Here is a 22,432-nt window from a genome sequence, read left to right as displayed (position 1 = left end):
TGTCAGTCCACGTTCTGTGCACCATTTGTACACAATTTTTCGACTTTGTTCTGCTGAAAGTCCACGCAATCCGAATCAAACTAATGAAAACGAATAAACAACTGCACAAGTGGTTAGAGAAGAGTGTAAACCACAGGTTGCAGCCATAAAAATTGACAGATTCAGAACCATTGCGAAATGGCAGCGGTTTTTGGTTGCGTCCATACTTTCTGGGACAGTCTTTATCGTTTATAGTCAAAATGTTGATGTCTAACGCTACGTTGTTTGGTCACAATGATCACAATGTCACACAATAAATTATTCAGTTTTCCTTGAAAAAGGTCTACACTAAAGGCCGAAACGTCGGATAGTAAACAACAATCGTTTGTATTATAAGACTAAGACAGCCGTTTTTCTTGATTTCTCACAATTACCACCCCCGTCGAAATCAAACATAACCTATAAACAGAAAGTATTCCATTTTTTTGAACTCAAAATGGGAAAACCCAAGTACAACATTCGTTTGTATTATAAGACCGGGACAGCCGTTTTTTCCTGATTTCTGTTTACATATATATGATTATTACGTCTGCCTTTCTACCATGAAGATGCCCTGTAAATTCGATGTGGTAGTATGCCATGCCACTATTGTGTGTTATTACGCCGGAGTTCATTTTGAACTGTTATGAGTCAGTAATAAATTGTGCGAAGAGTTTTGTTGAATGGTTTCTTTTTTGCTAGAACTCTAACAGCTGTTAAAAATGAAAAAGCAGAAGACAAAAACGCTACCGAGTGGCATAACATAAATCCATGGTTTTATTGTTGTGGTCAAGTCCGGAAAGATTTGAAATTATCAGGCGGAAAAAGTGATTAAATAGCAATTGTATTTTAAAAGTAACTTCATCTCATTTCATTTAAGTTTAAATATCTTCATTTCATTTAAATCAGATCTCACAATTCGAGAACCATAAGAACTACACCAAGCTAGATTGTCGCCTTAAGCAAGATCATACCAATCATAGATCATGCTTGGCTTCTCTGGTTACACCAATTAAAGTAACTCTAAACAATGGAAATTGAAGTTCATCACTCTCCCAACTGCTGTTTTAATTTGTTGAAGTTTCCAGTTTGTAACGAAGAATGAAAGAAATCGAAGGGATACTAGAGCATTCCCGGACATACTCGGATGTAGCACAGAATTATTTCACAACTCTTAAGATGTATTAAAGATCTACAGTAAATGAATTCATTTTATCAATACACGTTGTATCTGTAGTTGACCATTTTTCTAAGATAAAACACAGAACTGAAGGACACTATTTATTGTGGGCTTTCTAGTTTTCTTAACACGTTATTAATACATTTTATAAAACTTATTTTTCGTGATAATTGAAAATACAGAAGGACTAAGTGTAGCGTATTAATTCTCACAATCTTTCCCACCGTCCTTAAACCACTCAGCTTAATATGCTTCTTCTACTACTATCATTAGCTTTTCATTCAATCATGAATTTACACATTTTCCTCCCCTGAAACGTCAGCTTATGGCAATAACGAATTATTCAATTTTTTACCATTTCAGCCTCGAAAATGAGCAGAAATATTTCATCGAAATTATACGTTTTGAATTTGTGATACACGACACGGGAACAGGCAGCATCCATCCCGCTAAGAGACCAAAACGCATCCAGCCAGTTACCGTAAGCGAATTTTTTTTTGTTTCGCAAGAAAACAGAGCAGAAAGAATTCCTTGAAAATGTCGTTGGATAACAGTATGGACGAGGAGTACGGGTCCAGTATCGGGGAAGCCGAACCGATGGCATCGCTCAAAAGGATCAAGTTGGAAAGTGACGTCGAGAGTCAGAACGGAAGTCTTGGCGATCTGCTGAGTAGCATCAAAAGTGAATTGGACATGCGCATTCGGAGTGACGGCGAGGGTGATCTAGGAAATTCCACCACTGTTCCGAGTGGAAGTGGGTTGGTGGGTGGAATCTACGGATGCAGTGGCAGTGGTCTGAATAATAACAATAGCGATGCCTTGAACAATAACAATTCCATCAAAAAGAAACTTGGCGACGTTGATGAGGTGAAGTTTGGAGAGTTCAGTAAATTTCTGGCCGATAACGAGAAGGACGAGAATATGGCGACGGTGTTGGAGCTACTGCATGGTAAGTCTTAAGATGGTTTTAATTTTAATATAGATTGAGCTTGGGAGGCGGTCGACTGTTTAACTGGTGATTTATTAATGCTGAGATGAGACGATGAAGAAACAAAAAATACACCCAGATTTGTGCGGATGCCTCAATCAAGTAAAATTAAGATCATCAAGCATGGTCACGGTTTTTGCTGCTCTCGATAAATTGCTTGTATTTTTTCCGTCAAATGCAACAAAACTTCAAATGATGGGACGAAAAAAAAACAGTTTCCATTCATCGTGCCTCTTGATGATTATGGGCCCACGGACGAAGCGAACAATAAACCATATCCAGCATAAAGTACCGCGCGTCTCATCCATCAAAAACTCCGCATATAAAGCATAAACATCGCCCCATACCCGCTCATTCAATCGACAAATTCTGGATTCTTTTCCACTTTACCATGCGTTCTTGCTCAATGGGCAGCTCTCTGTTCCCTTTTGTCTCTTTCTCTTTCGTTGATGACGTTTCAGAGTTTTGTCGAATTATGACTTTCCCATTTCGAATTAAGCCGGGCGCGATTCATTGCAACACGCGCAAAACTGCGTCAGCTCGGGATGGTGACAGTTTTGCCCCGCAGCCGAGCAGCAGTCAATCGTCGATGATGACCGTCCGATGGGGCAAGATTGGAACTAATTGATTGACATCACTCTTCATCGTCATCGGCTATTTGATCAGCGATTGTCGCTACTAGCTGGCTGTACGCAACTATGAAACATTCTTAGTAGCGATGCGCTTTAAAACTGCAGTCGACCAGTTTGCTTACATTGAAGTTGGCACATTGATATATGAAGGGGACACTCTATAAAACGCTAGAAAAAAAAGGTAAAGTTTGTTTTTATTTTAACATAAATCGGTCTCACTTTACTATGTGGTAGGAACCTTCACAGAAATGATGTATTTATTTTTAAAGAGACACACCCTTTTTTCCAAAACAATCACCTTTTTAATCTGTTTACCACTCCGTAATTGCCAAACTTAACTTACTTATGACGACTTCACGTCTAACCAACTTAAACTGATAAATTATTGAAAATTTTATACTTTTCATTATCTCTAGCCTACAGAGTAGAACTATGACCTTTTTGGCAGCAAATAATTTCAGTCGGTCTTGGTCCAGTTTTCAAAATACAGGTCCAAAATCATGTTTTGCCTTTCTCATATAGAAAGGTTATGCAATCACTGTGAAAACCGACTTTTGAACAGAGACCCGGAGGGCCGAGTGTCATATACCATTTGACTCAGTTCGTCGAGTACGCAAAATGTCTGTGTGTGTATGTGTGTGTGTGTATGTGCGTATGTGTGTATGTAACGTTTTTTTGCATTAACTTTTCTCGGAGATGGCTGAACCGATTTTCACAAACTTAAATTCAAATGAAAGGTCTTGTGGTTCCATACTATATTCCTGAATAAGATTTGGATCCGACTTCCGGTTCCGGTATTATGGGGTAAAATGTGCAAAAATTTGTGACAATAAGTGCACTAACTTTTCTCGGAGATGGCTGAACCGATTTTCACAAACTTAAATTCAAATGACAGGTCTTGTGGTCCCATACAAAATTCCTGAATATTATATGGATCCGACTTTCGGTTCCGGAGTTATAGGGTAAAATGTGCAAAAAAATGAAAATATGTTTTCTAACTTTTCTCATAGATGGCGCGACCGATTTTCACAAACTTCAAATGAAAGCTCCTGTGGTCCTATACGTAATTTCTGAATTTCATCCGGATCCGACTTCCGGATTTGGAAATATAGGGTAAAGTATATATAAAATTTTATACCATCACTGAAAAGGACGAAAAACCATAAAAAGTTTTCCAAATCGACCTCAAATTTTCTCCAATTGATAGTTTTTATCAGTAGACGGTCGAAGAAACCGATTTCGGTTATTCTTTTAAGAATCGAAGAAAATTATTTCGAAAAATACCACAGTATTGATATGAGAAAGGCATCGTTACACCACTAGGTGGATTAAAACAGGTTTTATAATTCAGCTCTAAAAACGCTGGTGGGTAATGTAAGGGACATAACTGGATGTCATGAATACGAACAAATTACTAGTTGATTGATTGGGTGAATTTTGCACTTACAGAATTAAAACGGTGCATATATAAGGCGGAACATGAAAAAGCAAGGGTTGTGTGGGGGACAAGACCGATTACGATGACATTAAAAATGCAAATTTTATTCATAATTTATTGAAATTTGAAAAATCCACAACAATTCGTTTGTGGCCATCTAGGATTTCTAAATTCAAGTTGGGATTTAATTTGACATCAATTTCAATAACTGACTTGTCAAACCCGTCTGAAACATACAAATTATATAGCGATTGAAAAAATATTCACAAACCGAAAGTCGCCATTTTGTATTTAAAGATTTCTCATACTATAATTTATCGATATCCACTCGCCAAGCGTGGACAAAAAGTGTCTGTAATTCCACCAGATATTTTTTTTTCATGAATACGTTTATTTCTTAAGGTAGTTTACATAAATTTTTCTTCGCCGTAGAATCACTCATACATAAAATTCTTATCCTAATTTAATTCTAAAATAGTCACAACTATTTGAATTTATTAAAACATATTCCTCTTATTACTTAAATATCATCTTAGGTAATTCGTCATTAATTATGAAATCTACTCGGAAATATTATTTGAACCAAACGATTAACTTCTATAAATTATAAAATAAGCTGTTATTTTCAGACATTTTGTTGATAATTTCATAAACTATTTCGAGTTTGTTTGTATCATTACATAATTTCTATTCTAATTTAGCTATTGGTTGAACTCATGGACGCAGCTGGAATCAGAACTAAGTCTTATAATTGAAATTGAAATTTTCTTTATGAAATGATAAATAAGTTTCATGTATGGAAGGTCACGACAAGCAATAATGTCTCGAACTGGGACATTGGATAGTCTACCTTGGGTACGCAAAGAATTTATTAGTTGAGATCTGACATCGCGATTCTCCACGCATGTCCAAACGACATGATCAATATCTCGATAACCTTCTCCACAAGCACAATGATTAGTCTCGGAGAGCTCAATTCGAAGGAGATGTGCGTCTAACGTGTAGTGATTGGACATGAGTCTGGACATCACACGAATGAAATCCCTACCCACATCCAGTCCCTTGAACCCTGCCTTTGTCGATATTTTCGGAATAATTGAGTGCATCCACCGACCCAGATCATCTTTATCCCAAGAAGCTTGCCAACTGGCAAGTGTTCTTTGGCGAGACGCGCTATAGAATTCATTGAAAGCAATCGGTCTCTCATAAATTTCACCCTCAATAGCACCACGTTTGGCTAAACTATCGGCTCTTTCATAGTCTGGAATGGAGCAATGAGCTGGGACCCAAACTATTGTGATTTGATAATTATTATTCAATATGACGTTCAGGCACTGTTTTATTTTGCCCAAGAAAAATGGTTCATTCTTGCCAGTCATGCCATTGAGCGAATGGTTTCAATTACACTCAGACTATCTGTAAAGAAGAAATAATGGTTTGGAGATAATGTGACGATTACACTAAAGCTATAATGAACTGCTGCTAACTCTGCTATATAAACAGATGCAGGTTCTTGAAACCTGAATGAGGCCGAAACATTATTGTTGAACGTACCAAACCCTGTCGCTTCTTCAATTCGCGATCCGTCCGTGTAAAATATTTTCTCAGCGTCAATATGCCTAAACTTACTTGAAAATATTTTTTGGATTTCCGTCGAGCGTAGATGACTCGGGATTCCACGCACTTTGCGCTGCATTGATGTATCGAAAAATAAAGTTGAGTCAGGGGCATTCAGGATGTTGACACGAATAGGAATATATCTTGATGGGTTGATTTCCTCTGACATGTGGTTAAAATATACAGTCATGAATCTTGTTTGAGATTGAAGCTCGACTAGTCGTTCGAAATAATTAATTACCATGGGATTCAGCACCTCACATCTTATTAGCAGGCGTGATGAAAGCTCCCAAAATCGATCTTTTAATGGAAGAACTTCCCCCAGAACTTCAAGACTCATTGTATGTGTCGAATGCATGCAGCCTAAGGCAATTTGCAAACAACGGTACTGAATTCGCTCCAGTTTGATAATATGAGAGTTTGCAGCGGAACAAAAACAAACGCATCCATATTCCATCACTGAAAGTATCGTTGTCTGATACAATTTTATTAGATCTTGCGGATGAGCACCCCACCAAGATCCTGTTATTGTTCGAAGAAAATCTACTCTTTGTTGGTATTTCATTATCAAATACCTAATGTGTCCTCCCCACGTGCATTTGGAACCGAACCACACCCGAGGTATTTAAAAGTTGAAACCTGCGCGATCATTCTTCCCATCATATGAAGCTGAAGCTGCGCGGGATCATGCTTTCTTGAAAAGATAACCATCTCTGTTTTCTCCGCAGAGAATTCGATACCCAGATGAACAGCCCAAACGGACAAGTTATCTAAGGTATCTTGCAATGGTTTTTGCAGATCAATAGCTTTGGGTCCAGTAACTGAAACCACGCCTTCTGTTAGTCGTTGGCCCAGGAAAGCGTTTAGTTTGGGATTGTTCTGCGGCCTCCAAAATCGAACAAACGAGGAAGTCATATTCTTCAAGTGGAGCGAGCTCTTCCATTGAATTCAAAATACTAGAGATTCTACTTTGGTATTAAATCCAGCCGATATTTTTTGTCAAATCATATGGAATACTAGCTGAAGTAGCAATGCCTTTGTTACTGCTAATTGAGATGATGATTGGTAAATGATCGCCACCGTGTAAATCAGGCAATATTTTCCAGGTGCAATCTAGTCGAATTGATGTTGAGCAAAGAGATAGATCTAATGCACTTGGGCGTGCAGGGGGTCTATCAGATATTTATGATAAATGTTAAAATATTTTACACCAAGTTAACCAAGAGTTTTTTACACACAATTGACACGACAACACGCACAAATGTATCTCCATTATTATAAGTCAATTAAAAATACTCATGGTTCATAACCATACATAGTTAGTGTCTGTTTAACTAGCGAATAAAGCGTGTCGTAGGCCCACTGCACTCAATTATTGAAAATATTTTTTCGGGTCGGTTTTGCACGATACGTTTTGTGCGGTGATTCGTTCAATTCTAAATTATGGCGGATATGATGACACTGAATATCTCTTGAATGATCGTTCATACCAAACATTTTGAAAAAACTTTAATTTTGAGTTATGCGTGATTATCTCAACATGGATTCATACCAGGAAGATCCGTTACAACAAATTTATTAACGTTTACATCTAAATGTATCGCTTGCATGGAAAATAAGGCACAAATGGATGTCATCTACATGGATTTGAAGGCTGCATTTGACAAAATTGATCACAAAATACTTCTGAGTAAATTATCTCGTCTTGGCTTCTCTGCACAGCTTATGTCTTGGTTTAGTTCATACCTTTCTAGCAGAGTTTACGAGTGAAACTAGATAGTAACACATCATCGAAATTCACGAACCATTCAGGAGTTCCACAAGGTAGTAATTTGGGACCCTTGCTGTTTACTTTATTTTTCAACGATGTTTCATTTGCTCTTGGAGATGGTTTGAAACTAATTTATGCGGACGACTTGAAATTGTATTTAGTTGTTCGAACTCTGGAGGATTGTCGTCGACTACAACATCAACTTCAGCTTTTCGTTGATTGGTGTCGTAAAAACAAACTACTCATTAATGTTTCAAAATGTCTGGTGATTACGTTTCATCGAACAATGAGTCCTGTAACATTCGACTACAATATTGATGGCTCAGTTCTGACTAGAGTTAATCAGGTGAGCGACTTAGGAGTACAGCTTGATGAAAAACTATCGTTTGATTTGCATCGATCACTTATAATCACTAAGGCATTACGTCAATTGGGTTTCATTTCGAAAATTGCTAAGGATTTCAAGGATCCTCATTGTCTGAAGGCGTTGTATTGTTCACTTGTCCGACCAATTCTTGAAAATGCATCAGTGGTTTGGTTGCCTTATCAAATTTCGTGGAATTTACGAATTGAAAGAGTTCAAAAACGCTTTGTTCGTTTGGCGCTGCGACACTTACCATGGCGAGACCCTGAAAATCTACCACCATATACGGAAAGATGTCAGCTTTTAGGGATTGATACGTTGCTACGCCGACGAAAAATTCAACAGGCATTGATCATTGCAAAATTGATAAACGGAGAAATTGATGCTCCCGAGCTACGTTCCAAAGTCAATTTTCGGATTCCAAGCAGAACGCTGCGAAATTCAACTCTGCTTCAGAACAGTTTTCACAAAACTCTATTTGGATATAATGAACCGATAGCTGCATGTATTCGAACGTTTACTTCTGTGAAAAATCATTTCGAGTTTGGAGAATCATCTAGTAGCTTTGTAAGAAAAAATAAAAGATCTGTTGAGCTTTGACTATATATTTTACAATCTTTGTTTTGAAGTTATTTGTCATATCTATGTTAATTTGTGATTATTTTTATTCTCGTATTGTAATTATTGTTATTCTTATTTTTTTTCAAAAGATGATGGTTTTTGCGCCCATTTGATTGGCTACTCAAATAGGCTTTTTCCCATCCTCGTCCATTTAGATTTTTATATCCGATGGACATAACAATGATAATAAATAAATAAATAAATAAATCTCATACTACTGAAAATTTTATCATCATTTGCTGAATATATTTCCGATGATATAAAGAAAAAAAATCTGTTGCTATGTTCAATACAAAAAGAGATATTTACGAATAAGTTCTGCCGAATAAGATGAAATGTAGTTTCAAAAATAAGGTGTAAAATTTTTTACTTCTTGAGTTAAGCAAATTGTCACAAAAAACATAACAAGGAAAACCGACACATCGAAACCAGGAATATTTTCAGTGATTGAGCGCAGTGGGTTTACCGTACGCTTTATTGGCTTGCAAAACAGACTGTTATTGATTCGTTATGGATTTTTGAACGCATGAGCGAACGTGGTCTAATTTCGTTATCCTGACATCCACTGTCAATATGTTTCATTCCATTCAATGGACTTTAGTGTCATCTTCGAATAAGTAGAGGGTGATTATATTATATTTTTTCTTTGTGTCAATGTGATATGTAATTTTTGCTTACGATATAGTGTCACCAAACCCACTGTGTATTTCGCACATCACCATAATATGACACAAAAGCGTGAAGGCAATACAGAAAACGGTGAAAAGTTTATTAAATTCACTGGAAACTTTTTCAAATTTCGGCTAAAGTTTGATAATTGTGATTTTCATTTTCAGATTCTTTGTCCGTTTTACAATCTATTATTTATATACATTAAAAAAAACTTTTTCTCAATTTCCGATACTTCCCACACTTTGCTCTCGGACCAAACATTTGATTCAATCATTTTCGACGCAACTGATTGAAGGCATCCAATTCCCGGAACGCTCGAAGCATTACTCATTTATCCAATCACATTGGCCGGAGCCGTTCTGGTGACAAATCATTTCGAATCGGTCGTGCCGTTTCCCGCGGTTTGAAGCACCACCATTACCATAAGCAGCGTTTTGCGCAAAACAATGAAAATATTCTGTTCCCCTCCCTGGGTAGTGTTTGTGGGGTTCGGCAACACAAAACGCAACCGAAGCAGGCGACGAAAGCCACCGCACAATCGCAGTTAGACTTAATAAAAACCAATAAATTGAATAAAAAAATATAAAGTTTCCACTTAAAACCAAACCCAACGAGGCGCGATCGGGAAAAGAAAACGTTGTTGTCGCGAACGACGCATGCGGGGACAATATCAGCATATGGAATGCGTGTGACTGAAGCTTGTGTTTATGCAATCTTGGTTGGGTCGGGGTTATGGTTCGAAACTGGAGGGGTGGGAAACCAAGCGGCGGCGGGGGGCTGCAAGAATAAAGTCAGTTGTGGTCGAAAAGAAATGCTAGAAAGAGACGTTCCGCGAAGAAGTGGTTCGACCGAGAAAAACGTACGTATGTACGCATTTATGAGTCCTCCTCATGCACCCCATCCAGCGGGACCTGTTCGACGTGGACAGGGGACAAAAGCGACGAGTGTAAACACCGAATTGGTTGATTCGACTGAATGGGAGAAGAAACTGTTAATAAATAAATTTTTATATCAAAATCACTTCTACTTGGATGGAATAAAGTGTGCCTGATGGCAGAAGACCGTAGCTTGGGGTGATCTTACTTTTAAAACTCCGTGTGTAAAATTCCCGGGTCTGATGGGAACGTGTAGTTTATGATGTGACTTTTCTTTGGACCTAAGAGTTCGACTCGTGTCATCTGAACAATTCAATTACCTTAAACCACATCGGTGATAGTACATAATAGTACAAGATATACAAATACTAAATGGTTAGAACAACTAATTAACCAGTTATCCCTGTTGTAACAAAAGATTTATCTGACCCGAAAGGTGAATGATCATGAGCTTAAAACCTCTGTTATCGACATAGAAGAAACAAAAATTGAGATTTTGGTTCTCTTAGAACGTTGTAAGACTATCGTTACAACGTTCTGAAAGAACCAAAATCTCAATTAAAGCTTGCTTCAGATAGAGTTGAAACAAAGACAGTTGCCTGTATTTCAGTAATTTATTATTGAATTCAAGATCTTTTTTTATACAAATGTAGCGTTTTCTTCATATTTTTAAGAAAAAGTACGGGTAAAATCTTCGTCCATCGGTTTAGCTATCTTATTCCACCAGGTCGTCGTCTGATTGATGTCTTTGATAACCTTTTCCTTTGCTTTGAGTCTCCTCTTCATGATTGCCCAGTATTTCTCAATAGGGCAGAACTGGGGGCAGTTGGGTGGGTTAAGGTTTTTCGGAACAAACTGGACCCTTTTCTCTGCATACCATTCTTGAACGACTTTGCTGTAATGGCATCTTGCCAAATCTAGCCAAAACATTACGGGATGATCTTGGGATCGAATTGACGGCAATATTCGTTTTCGGAGACACTCTTTGGTATAGTTCCGATGTCATTGTTTTATTTGTAAAGAAAACTTTCGTTTTTTTTACAGCTGCAAATGCCCCGCCAAATCATAAATTTTCTTGCAAATTTGTCGGCAAAAACAAATTTAAATTTGGCTGAAACATCCCCCCGAGCCGTTGCCAAGTAAAATGTTTGACCTGGGATTTGCCCGAAGTCAGCCTTGACATAGGTTTCATCGTCCATCAGAAGACACCCGTCGAACTTGGTCAGCACCTGGTCATATAGTTTCCGAGCACGAATTTTGACCACACTATTCTAATTTATGGGCCGATTTGGCTGTTTGCTAGCTCGATACGACTCGATTCCTTCCCGAAGTCGAGTTCTCTTCACGGTACTATGGGCAGCACCGAGTTTTCTGGCCAAATCACGGAATGGAATGGCTCTATAGCCTTCTGCATTAGTAACATGATGAGAGGGTACGAATTGGTTTGTACATAATATCTAATTTGAAACGCAAAATAGGTAAAAATATCGAAAATTCTTCAAACGTCCTTGACGTCTTATTGCTGATGTGTATTTAAACTCTTTAATATAGTTTTAGATTGACGGTAATTTATTCAGTCTTCTTTTCAACTTGCTCTCATAAAAACCGTCTGTAACATTGCTTGCAACATTCATAGATTAGCATTTTTCATCCTTAAAGAATTCTATATATAAAACAAAACAGTAGTAGAAGTGAATAGAAGTAGCGAAATAATCTTGCCATTTCTACTATAACAGTTCTATTCTATGTGCACTTGATACTATGTCCCAAGAGTGTAATCGACTGGTTCCGAAGACTAAAGATTGGAGAGAAATAAGACATTGCATGCAAACCAATATTCCGAATCGGAAAATGTTAATTGTTCAGACAAAACTGAAGAACATGACCGAACGTCTTCCGATAACTTTTGAATCCATTTGATGTGAAAATTGAATTGGGGCGGGGCTATTCGATGAAACAATGGCCTCGGAACACGATTTGCTTGGGTCATCGGAATTCGATTGAGTTAAACCTTTCCTGAGTTTTGGACTACAGTTATTGACATGGAAACATCTCTTTTTAAAAATAAACCTCTACCAGACAGTGGGGCTTATGTAAGGTTAGAAAAGCACACACATTTCTGGTTAATTCTACTACAATATGACAAAAGGTTATAGGAAAATCTAACATTGGTGACATTTCTTAAAAAAAATTCAAATACATTCAAAATACCGTTAGAAAAGAGAAAAGTTGCGGTGAAATATGCAAAAGCTAGACTCTGGATTATAACAAACAAATAGTTAAAATTGATATAATTGAACAATTTTTAGGGAGGTTCTAGCTCACTTTTAGATGGATTGACTTCAATTTTCCTAAATCCGATATAATGGAGAATCAAATGTGCTGTACCGATATTTCTTACCTGATGTCAGAGGGCAACCGTCTACAGATTGTGGTTATCTTTTAGTTCTGTGAAAACTAATCATTTGCGCTAAGTGCACATAATCATTTTTACTTTCTTCGTCGTTCGCTTCCGATTATCAAGTACTTAAACAAAAGAAACACAAGAGTGGATTTCAAAAGTAACAAACTTATCGAATTCAGCATCCAACCATTTCGGGAGATTAAATCTTCTTCAAATTAATTTCTAATTGATTTTCATAGAGACAGACAAATAGTCCGGAAAAGGGGCGCAGAACGGGGGTACCGTCATCGGGACTAGTGCCGTGTCGGTTCAATCAAGCATCGAGATGAAACGACACAGAAATAAAGAAAAAAAAAACATGATTGAGAGCAACGTTTCATCGAAATTTATATGTACATGATTTCGACTGCGGGTACCGAATAGTGCTGAATATATTATTTCGTGGGCTTTCCAACGATAGACAGAGCGAGCCGGAGCTCTGTAAAGTGGCGCAGCCCATCGATAGATGCTTAATGCTAAAGAGGCTGAATCTTTTCCACTGTGAGATGTTAAGAGATGATAGATCTACATCTAACGCCAAATTAGGAAAAAGTGATGGCCCGGGTGGCGGGACTAACAGAATGCCGCACAAAGCGCGGGAATGACTCCATATAAAGCGGGATGAATATTTGAAGAAATGCTACATTCTGATAATGCTTTTTTTTGTTGATTTGACTAGTTTTATTTTTCGCTTCCCGATCGTACGTCTGAGTTCGAACCAGTCCCCGTCCGAGTGTTCTCTTGCAGAGCCTCAGTTCAAGTCAAAAGTCGCCATAGCTTCAGGCGAAATAGGGGGGTTTGAGTTCGATGGGAAAATTATTTTTACGTTGTTTATTCGATCTATTAATTGACTTCAAGTGTATGGTGCCGTTGAGTATCGGACAAAGATTGACACAAGTGAGCCGGAGCACTACGTGTAAAGTGTGTGCTGAAAAGAGAAAGGCACTCTCGACTGTGCCGAGATTGTTTTATTTTATCAGTCAAACAAGCGAAGACATTCGCGTCGATTTCTATAAATTGGCAATTGTTTGCTAGTTTTACTAGTTTTGCATCCTCCTCGTGATGGCAGACAAACTTGTTCCCTTCGGTGTGATATTTTGGGATTTTTGCGATCAATTTATTTCTAGTTTCGTTCAAGATCTGCACCGCCCACTTTTTTTTCGGGGCCAGTACATTTCAACCCAAGTGGGTTCCGCTTTTTCGTTTCGAGATGAGAGAGTCGAACAAAAAAAATATCATGAAATACTTGTCGATCGTGTCCATTTGATTTAATTTAACGGTTTTTTGGCTTTCGCTTCGCTGCTATCTAACACTGAATCGCAAGCATCACGATGATAAAAATAGTGATACAAGCAAATTTGTTATATCACTTGAGGAATTTTTCACGTTGGCAGCTCAAATTCCGACGAAGGGCACTTGTTTGAAGATCGATTTGTATTGTTTTCAAAGATACCTTTTGCGCGGGCTCATACAATACGGGAGCGTTCTTCAATGCAAGGGCGTTTCAATGTTTTTTCACTGGAATTATGTGCTAGTATTCAGATGCCAATAGATTTTCAAATAGGTCTCTACAACTCATCGATTTTGCCGGCCTCTAAGAACATTCGGCCATTCGTAGCCCCTTCTTCCAACACAGTATCCCTTATCGTGCTATGCAATAATGCTACAGAACTAGATATTCGGAATTCGTTCAAGGAAGAGTTAGCGATTTTGGAATAAGAGGGCTCTCTGAAGTCTTTATGAGCGCCGACGGTGTAGTGAACGGTAATGAGTCTTCCTTCTATCTTGATCCAGCTATCGATAAAGTGATTTCTAGACGTGGAGAACTAAAGAAATACTACCTTGGTAAAAAAGGTCCCGGAATTCATTCAGAAAAATCAAAATACAATATTATTAATCAAAATCCATATTGTCCCCTTCAAAGTACTCCCCATCGAATGCAACACACTTGATCCAATCATCGAAACAGTTTTTAATGTGGAACTCATTTTTGTTTTCTATATAGGGGGTGCAAATTAGAAACTCAAGAAAAATATACGTGGAAATGTGGTCAGGTTTTGAACAATTACAGCTCAGTCAATTTTGTATCAATTATTAATATTATGTCACCATTTGATTGGAAATATTTCTACGTATTGATTTGAATGTTCATAGCCATGTATTTTTAATTGTATATCATTGAAATGTTGATTAATAGCTAGTAGTGTCCTATTTTGTCTGCAAAAAATCTCCGGCATACCGGATTTCCCTGCCATAGTCGACGGTTTTGAAGGAGTAAGCTATATATCAAAGGAAAAGCATCGCTCTGATTGGTCAATCGATGCTAAAGCGAAGTTGTTGGATGCACGCTAATCTATAAATATAAGCAAAATTATAGCTAACGTTTCAGTCCTACACTTTCCGCAAATCGACCTTACTTTGTAAACAAACAACATGGAAGCCGAAAGGAGGGAAAAAATTGTGCACAGTTATTTGGGCAATCCATTGTGGTCTGCATCTAGGCTAGCTAAACATCTGAAATTGCCCAGAAATACCGTATGGCGCGTTATCAAACGGTATAAGGAAACATTGACGACGATTCGGAAGCCTCAAGCCAATCGTCGGAGTGGAACTGTCGACCGAAAACTTCGTGGTAAGATTTTGAAGACTATTAAGAGGAATCCTAATCTGTCGGACCGTGATTTGGCCAGAAAACTCGGTGCTGCCCATAGTACCGAGAAGAGAACTCGACTTCGGGAAGGAATTAAGTCGTATCGAGCTAGCAAACAGCCAAATCGGACCATAAAAGAGAATAGTGTGGTCAACATTCGTGCTCGGAAACTATTTGACCAGGTGCTGACCAAGTTCGACGGGCGTCTTCTGATGGACGATGAAACCTATGTCAAGGCTGACTTCGAGCAAATCCCAGAATGGTCAGGTTTGGCAAGCTGTCATTACAGCAAAGTCGTTCAAGAATGGTATACAGATAAAGGGGACCAGTTTGTTCCGAAAAACCTTAACTCACCCAACTGCCCCCAGTTTCGCCCTATTGAGAAATACTGGGCAATCATGAAGAGGAGACTCAAGGCAAAGGGAAAGGTTGTCAAAGACATCAACCAGATGACGACCTGGTGGAATAAGATAGCTAAAACGATGGACGAAGAAGGTGTGCACCGCCTAATCAGCCGTGTTACAGGAAAAATTCGAGAATTCCTTCGAAACCGTGACGAATAATTTTATCCTTTTTTTTAAGTATGAAGAAAACGCTACATTTGTATAAAAATAGATCTTGAATTCAATAATAAATAACTGAAATACAGGCAATTGTTCTTGTTCCAATTCTATCTGACGCAAGCTTTAACTCGGAAACCGTTGATTGAACGAAAATGGCGTTCAGGAAGAAGTTGTAGGGAATCGATTGGGCATTATAAAAAAATATACACTGAAAAAAAATTTTGAATTTTTTCTCAATAACTACAAAAAAAAAGAAAAAGTTAAATTAAAAAAAATCTGGGTTTTAAAGCTGTTATTAAAACCTACAGATTGATGGCTATCCCATTCGTGCCTTTTGAAAAATAAAGAAGTTACAGCTAAAACAGTTTACGGGTGCATGCAAATGATCAAGTTCTGCTCGTTGTAATTCGGAAATGGTTCGTGCAAAAATGGCGTCCAGGAAGAAGTTGTAGGGAACAAATAGAGCACTCTAAAAAAATATACACTGAAAAAAGAATTTGATTTTTTTTCTCAATAATTTCAAAATTAAATTTAAAAAAATCAGGGTTTCGATTTTTTTTGATAATTTTTATTTTAAAGCTTTTATTAAAACCTGCAGATTGGTGGCTATCCCATCCGTGCCTTTTGAAAAATGAAGAAGTTACAGCTAAAACAATTTACAGATATATTCGAAATTTCAAGTTCTCGTTGAAAGATAATCATTTAAACAGTAGAACTAACGTAACTACGTCAAAACGAATAAACACATGTTGAATCAAAGAGGTTTGTCAGTTGACTATCTACTGTTTACAACCAACGAACGTACCGGCGAATTGCTTACCTAAATTCTACCTGTTTCACATATAAATAACTATGCATCGTAGAACAGATCTCAGTTTATAAAAAAACTTTTTCGAAACAGTTACAATACTACAATATGGTTTTCCCAAAGCGTTGTAAACCTTTTCCTGGTTTTGTGTGTTCTGGAAAATTTTTCCAATTAACAGAAACCATAATTGGAAAATTAGAAGCTCAAAAGTGCAAGCTTAAATTGAATACCACGTTAGGCATTTGTGATCGCTGTCGTAGGCGGGATTATAAGGAAAGTCATACGTGGGAAACAGAAGGGCAGAACCACATCGCAATACGATTTAGAGGAAGTACCTTCAGCAGCTTCAATCAACTCAGCATCTTCTGAAGCATCAGTCGCGGCGGAGTATTACAGAGCACACAACATTGTTAATGTTAATTATCCTCGAGAAAAATATTTGGATATTTCAAGAGATATAAAAAAAATATTCGCGTTCCCGGCGGATGAAGAAGATCCAGAATTACTCAAAACGAAAGCAGCAGAGTTGGATTAAGTGATTACTAAAATGATAGAGTAGTTTGCTAAGTCTGATTGCACTAGGAATGAAAAAGTGCGTTTGTTGTCAGTCTTGCCAAACTCGTGGTCAAAGGAGAAAATAGCCACCCAATTCAAGGCGAACAAATACATTGTGTCGGAGGCAAGAGAATCAACGGACGAAAAAAAGCCACGAAACAAACGGGACGCAGCAGGAACGAAACGATAGAAAACAAGGTGCTTAAATATTTCAACAGCGATGACGTCAGCAGAGTAATGCCGGGATCAAGAGATTGTGTCACAGTCAAAATGAATGGTAAGTGTGAATGCAAACAAAAACGATGCTTTATTCATCATTGAAAGAAATTTATTTGGGTTATAAGAAGGAATTTCCAGATCGACCAAAACACTGCAAGTTGCTTGGAAGTTCTGGTTCAAATAACATATGTGTTTGCACAATCCATGAGAATGTTTCATTAATAATTCATGCTGTTGAAAAATATTTCAAGTATGATGATAAGAATTATTGTGACTCATCAAAAAGATCCTGCTACCTCCGTGCATGCAAAAGTTGTCCAACGACACAAGATCTGGAGAGAAGCGTTTTAGACAATTTCGAGGAACGTGATTTGGCTGAGATAAGATTTGAACAATGGATTTCTACTGACAGATGTGATCTAGAGAAATTTGTCCAACCAGTAGAAGAATTTGGAGCATATTTATTGCGAAAAATTAGAAAAACTTGTGACTCATGATTTTATTAAAAATCAGCAATATGATTTTCTTGAAAAACCAACATCTAATTTAAAGACAGGAGAAATTGTAATTATTTGTGATTTTTCAGAAAATTTTTCATTTGTGCTTCAGCATGCTGTTCAAAGCCACTATTGGAGCAATGATCAAGCAACCATTAATCCGTTTGAAATTTACTATAGAGAATCAGAATAGCTTAAACATTCAAGTTTCATTGTGATTTCAGAAGTGCTTAAACACGATACCATCGCGGTTCAAGTGTTTATTTCACACTTAATGTCATTTTTGAAAGACAAAATTCAAATTAAGAAACAATATTTATGTCTGTCTTATATATCTGTAATTGTTTTAGCTGTAACTTCTTCATTTTTTTTAATGGCACGGATGGGATAACCATCAATCTATAGGTTTTAATAATTTAACTAAGTTGCGTTTTATTCTCGTAAAAACGTATAAATAAACAAAAGAAGCATAAAATAGAAACAGCATTAAAAATAACTAAACATAGTTCATCCGTTGGCTTGCATTACACACAAAACATAGTGAAGGCCATGCAAAAGACAGTAAACATATCCGATTCAATAGGGATTTAGATATTCCTCCAGACCAGAGAGCAATCTCCTTCATCAAATTCGTCTGATATTACCATCAGTCGTGGCGTCTCGTAATAACTTCTTGACAGTAAAAGTAGGCTATAGAAGGCGATTCCTATAAATAACAATTTATAGTTATTGTACTCACTGAAAAGATAGAAGATTTTTACATCTTCCTTCTGGACTATTTACAAAATATACTCCATTTTTTCGAGTGATCATCGGAAATCTTCTGCTTAATATTGCGTCCGAAAATAACTGCTTCTTTTCAAGCGAAAATGTAAAGAGTAAATGACAGATGTCTTGCCGATTTTCGGCAAAAGCTAACACATATTTCGAAATTTCGGCAAAAGTATTTGTTGATTCTGGCATAATCGTTATTCACTGATGAGTTCAGCTAAAAGGTATGCCAAATTTCGACAATGACAGATGCACTTTGCTAAACAATTAGTAAATATTTTAAACGAATCTCAGAAAACATAATATTGATTACTGAACAATCAGCAAAATTGTGTGTTGTTGATCTACCTCGGCATTTTACTTTACCGAGCTCGAGAATTGGTTTTAAGGTCTGAGGCCAGTGTGTTTTAGGGTATTTTAGAGGGCTATTTTCACGCTTCAAAACTGATTTTCCCAAAAACAGTGATGAATACCAAAAAACCCAACTGATAATCTCTTAGAAAATTAGTTTAGATGATTCTGTGAAAATTTCAGAATGATTCATTGAATTTTTCTGAAGGAAACATTGCATAGCTGAAAACACCGTATTTCAACTTGTTCGTTGAATATCTCGCCACCAAAAATATGTATTAAAAATCTACACTGACAATGTCTAGATAATCTAATTTCGAAGTGATTGGTGCAGAAAAACATAGGTGTTGTCGCGATAAAAATGAAGTAAATGTTATTTATGTGAAAGTAAGTCGATTTCGATGCACCCGCCATGTTTTCTGCTCCAGTTTCCTGGTAACGTTACGAAAAATGAGAGAGAAATAAAATCGGCTCAGAAAAGCTGCCAAACAAGCGGTAGCTTTATTGGATTTTATGTGATGTAGTCAAACTTGTAACCGAAAATATCAAAACTTTCTTGGCAACCCGGCCTATCGAGAATCAGTTTGCACATATGCGAGAGAGCGTGGAGAGAAATGTAATACGCAGAGCGAGGCACGTGGTTTTGTGCGACCTACTGACCTTAGCCTCAGCAAACCACTTGCCGGAAACAGTCGGACAGGGCGAGGTCTGCAGAGAAAGACGAGTGCGATAATATTTTTAAATATTCCCCGTTTTAGGAGCATTTACGAACTCATTTTTGATGTCACTGATAGCTCTATTGCATTACTCTTACACTCGGGTCTCTAGGTTTATTTTCTCTGTACCTAAATCCAGCAAGTATTATTTTAATTTCCATGTAAAATTTACCAAGTGTTAGATTATAACGGTTTTCCGCAACTATTTGTTTTGATGGCACTCCAATAAAACCCGTGACATTGAAGACATCTGCTCTGTACCATAGATTCAATTCTCAGCAATCAAACCAAACAGAAATAAGGTGCCAAAGCAATCAACAAGGAATGGGACCAAAAAGCATAGCCCAAAAAGCAACATTTCAACTAGCTCCTAATAGAGCGATTGTAATCTAAGGCCATGGGCAAAAATGTAGTTGTTCTTTTGCGCATTCAATTCCTTGCCTGTCCTGAGTTCGAAACAGTTTACCCGCTTCGTGCGAATTCGTATTCTCGGTCACCCGATCGGACTCGAAGCAGCAAAGGTGCACTTACCTTGACGTGAACAAATTATATACGAAATTTTATTAAAAAATTATTATATTTCTTCAGTCTGATTGATTTATCGAACACATTCAACTAGTTTAAATTGATTTGAAATGAACGGGACTTGAACCGAAAAGGACTGGGTAGCAGCAATAGGGTCAGTGTCTTTTATTATTTAATGATGTTAGAGTTTATTTCTGGAAAATTTTATTTTATAGAGGTAATCTATTTTTCTGTTTAAATGTTAGAAAATAATCGTAATCGACTACAAGAATTTCATATCACCAAAATACAACCCTATTAGGAGTAATTCATTCTCCCATTTGTTTCTGCGCCTACTTTTCCTCGATCGAATATCACATGAGTTTGCTATTTTTTCATCAGCTCGACAGCAGATTGTCCCTGGCCGGTCGCTGTTCCTTCTGCCAATCGGTCGGAGTCTCCGCCTCATCACATCGGGCACACTTCACCGAAAATCTATTGTGGTAATGATAGTGTTTCGAAGCAAACCGGTTCACGACAGCCGTTTGGTTCGTTACCGCCGGTATCCGAAGCACCACTCTATCCTAACGCCAAATTTAGCGCAAAAAGCTTCTGCGTACATTGGCAATCCACTTTTTGTGCCCGTTTTCCTGTGTAGGCTTTTCATCAATAGAGCCACCAGAAGCTTTCCTTCGCACTTTGTTTCCTTTCTTCAAATAGACGAGTAGATGTGGCGTACGCCGAAGACTTTCAATCGCACTTTTTTGCATCTTGTATTGTTGTTATTGAACCTATTTGAATTTGATATTGAAATAACATCTTCGCACTAGCTGCGGTGTAACTGGTTTGAAAAAATGCCAGCGGAAATAATTGATCTGCTCGCACACCGTGAAAACTTTCGAATTTAACTCATAGCAATTTCTTGAGCTTGAGCATCCACCTCTGGTTGCTACTCTGATACAGATCTGGATCAGCTAAAATTTTACAGATAGTTGCTAGTTTATTGAGCCTGGCATTGGTAAACCGTCTTTCATTTACAACTCCGAGAAATTATCAATCAGTATTAGCACTGGGGAAGGACGAGCATATATCATTGCATTTGGCATTGTCTTGGAAGAAAAATGAGTTTTAGTTTAACTGGATATTAAAAAAAAATCACACGGGATTGAATATGATCAAACATAATTCATTGAATTACAGAATGAACATCGCTGAACGATAGATATATACTGATACAGAAACCCATACATTCTAGGTATATCAGTTTGTTGAAAACATTTTCAATATATTCCAGTTTGTTGAAAAACATGTGCTTTTTTATTTTTATTCTATGCTTTTTTTCCTTGAACTTTTTGGCTGCTTCTGTTTTTTTGCAAGTATTTGGTTTTAATTTCCGTTTAAACGTTGGACTTCGAAGTGTTTTGCTCTTATAAGCCAGTCGCAAACTAAGACTTCTTTCTCATATGATTGCTGTTGTCCAGTAGCTCCTTTTGGTCCCGAAAATTAGTGAGTTCAAATAACTGCGCTAGACACTTTTGGAACCTCATAAATCTCTTGAGATCGCAAAATACGTCGACTGCTAATGAAAAATTGAGATGATGCTGAATTAACGACGACAGAAGTTTGTTGTAGATCGCTTAAGCTGAAATACTTGGAGAGTACCATGGATACATTTGAACACTTTTCCAAGAGATCTAAGTGGATTATGTTGTAACAAAGGTCTTGGCTGATGTTCTCCTAAAATTGTCTAGTAAATACTTTGATAAGTAATTTAATAAATTTTGAAATTGATAACACTGGAATTGATTACATTCACATTGATCATTAAAACAGCAACGGAAATGGAAATGGTCACTCCTATCCGATTGAAAGGAAATATTTCTAATTACCTGCCTAACGGAAGAACGAATCTTGCATAGGAATCACGGAGTTGGTGTTTTCGAACGAGAATAAGGTCGGATATTCGTTCTAGATAATCGATTCAACCGCAGAGTCCAATTAGGAAACAATCTGTTATGGACCAGAATCATCCCACTTCAAGACAAAAGATAGCAGGAACGGACTCTTAGAGAATACTTCTCCGGATCGTTTTGAATTGATTCCCTTTCGACATTACAATCTTCCTCCATATACAATTTTGAATTTTCTCTCGTCAGTCTCAAGTCTTCGAATATAAAAT

General features: G+C 37.4%; 1 protein-coding gene across 1 annotated transcript in view; it reads left to right on the top strand.

Moving 5' to 3' along the window:
* Window positions 1-1,624: 1,624 nt before the first annotated feature.
* Window positions 1,625-22,432, top strand: part of LOC131429908 (uncharacterized) — a 45,084-nt gene continuing 24,276 nt past the window's right edge. Inside the window, exon 1 of the mRNA XM_058594358.1 lies at window positions 1,625-2,147. Coding sequence (XP_058450341.1) covers window positions 1,736-2,147 — 412 coding nt within the window. The 5' untranslated portion in view covers window positions 1,625-1,735. The remainder of the gene's footprint in view (window positions 2,148-22,432) is intronic.

The sequence above is a fragment of the Malaya genurostris genome, chromosome 2 (assembly GCF_030247185.1).
Source record: "Malaya genurostris strain Urasoe2022 chromosome 2, Malgen_1.1, whole genome shotgun sequence".
NCBI classification, from domain to species: Eukaryota; Metazoa; Arthropoda; class Insecta; order Diptera; family Culicidae; genus Malaya; species Malaya genurostris.
The sequence above is the reverse complement of the archived record's forward strand: the minus strand, read 5'-3'. Positions and strand labels throughout refer to the sequence as shown.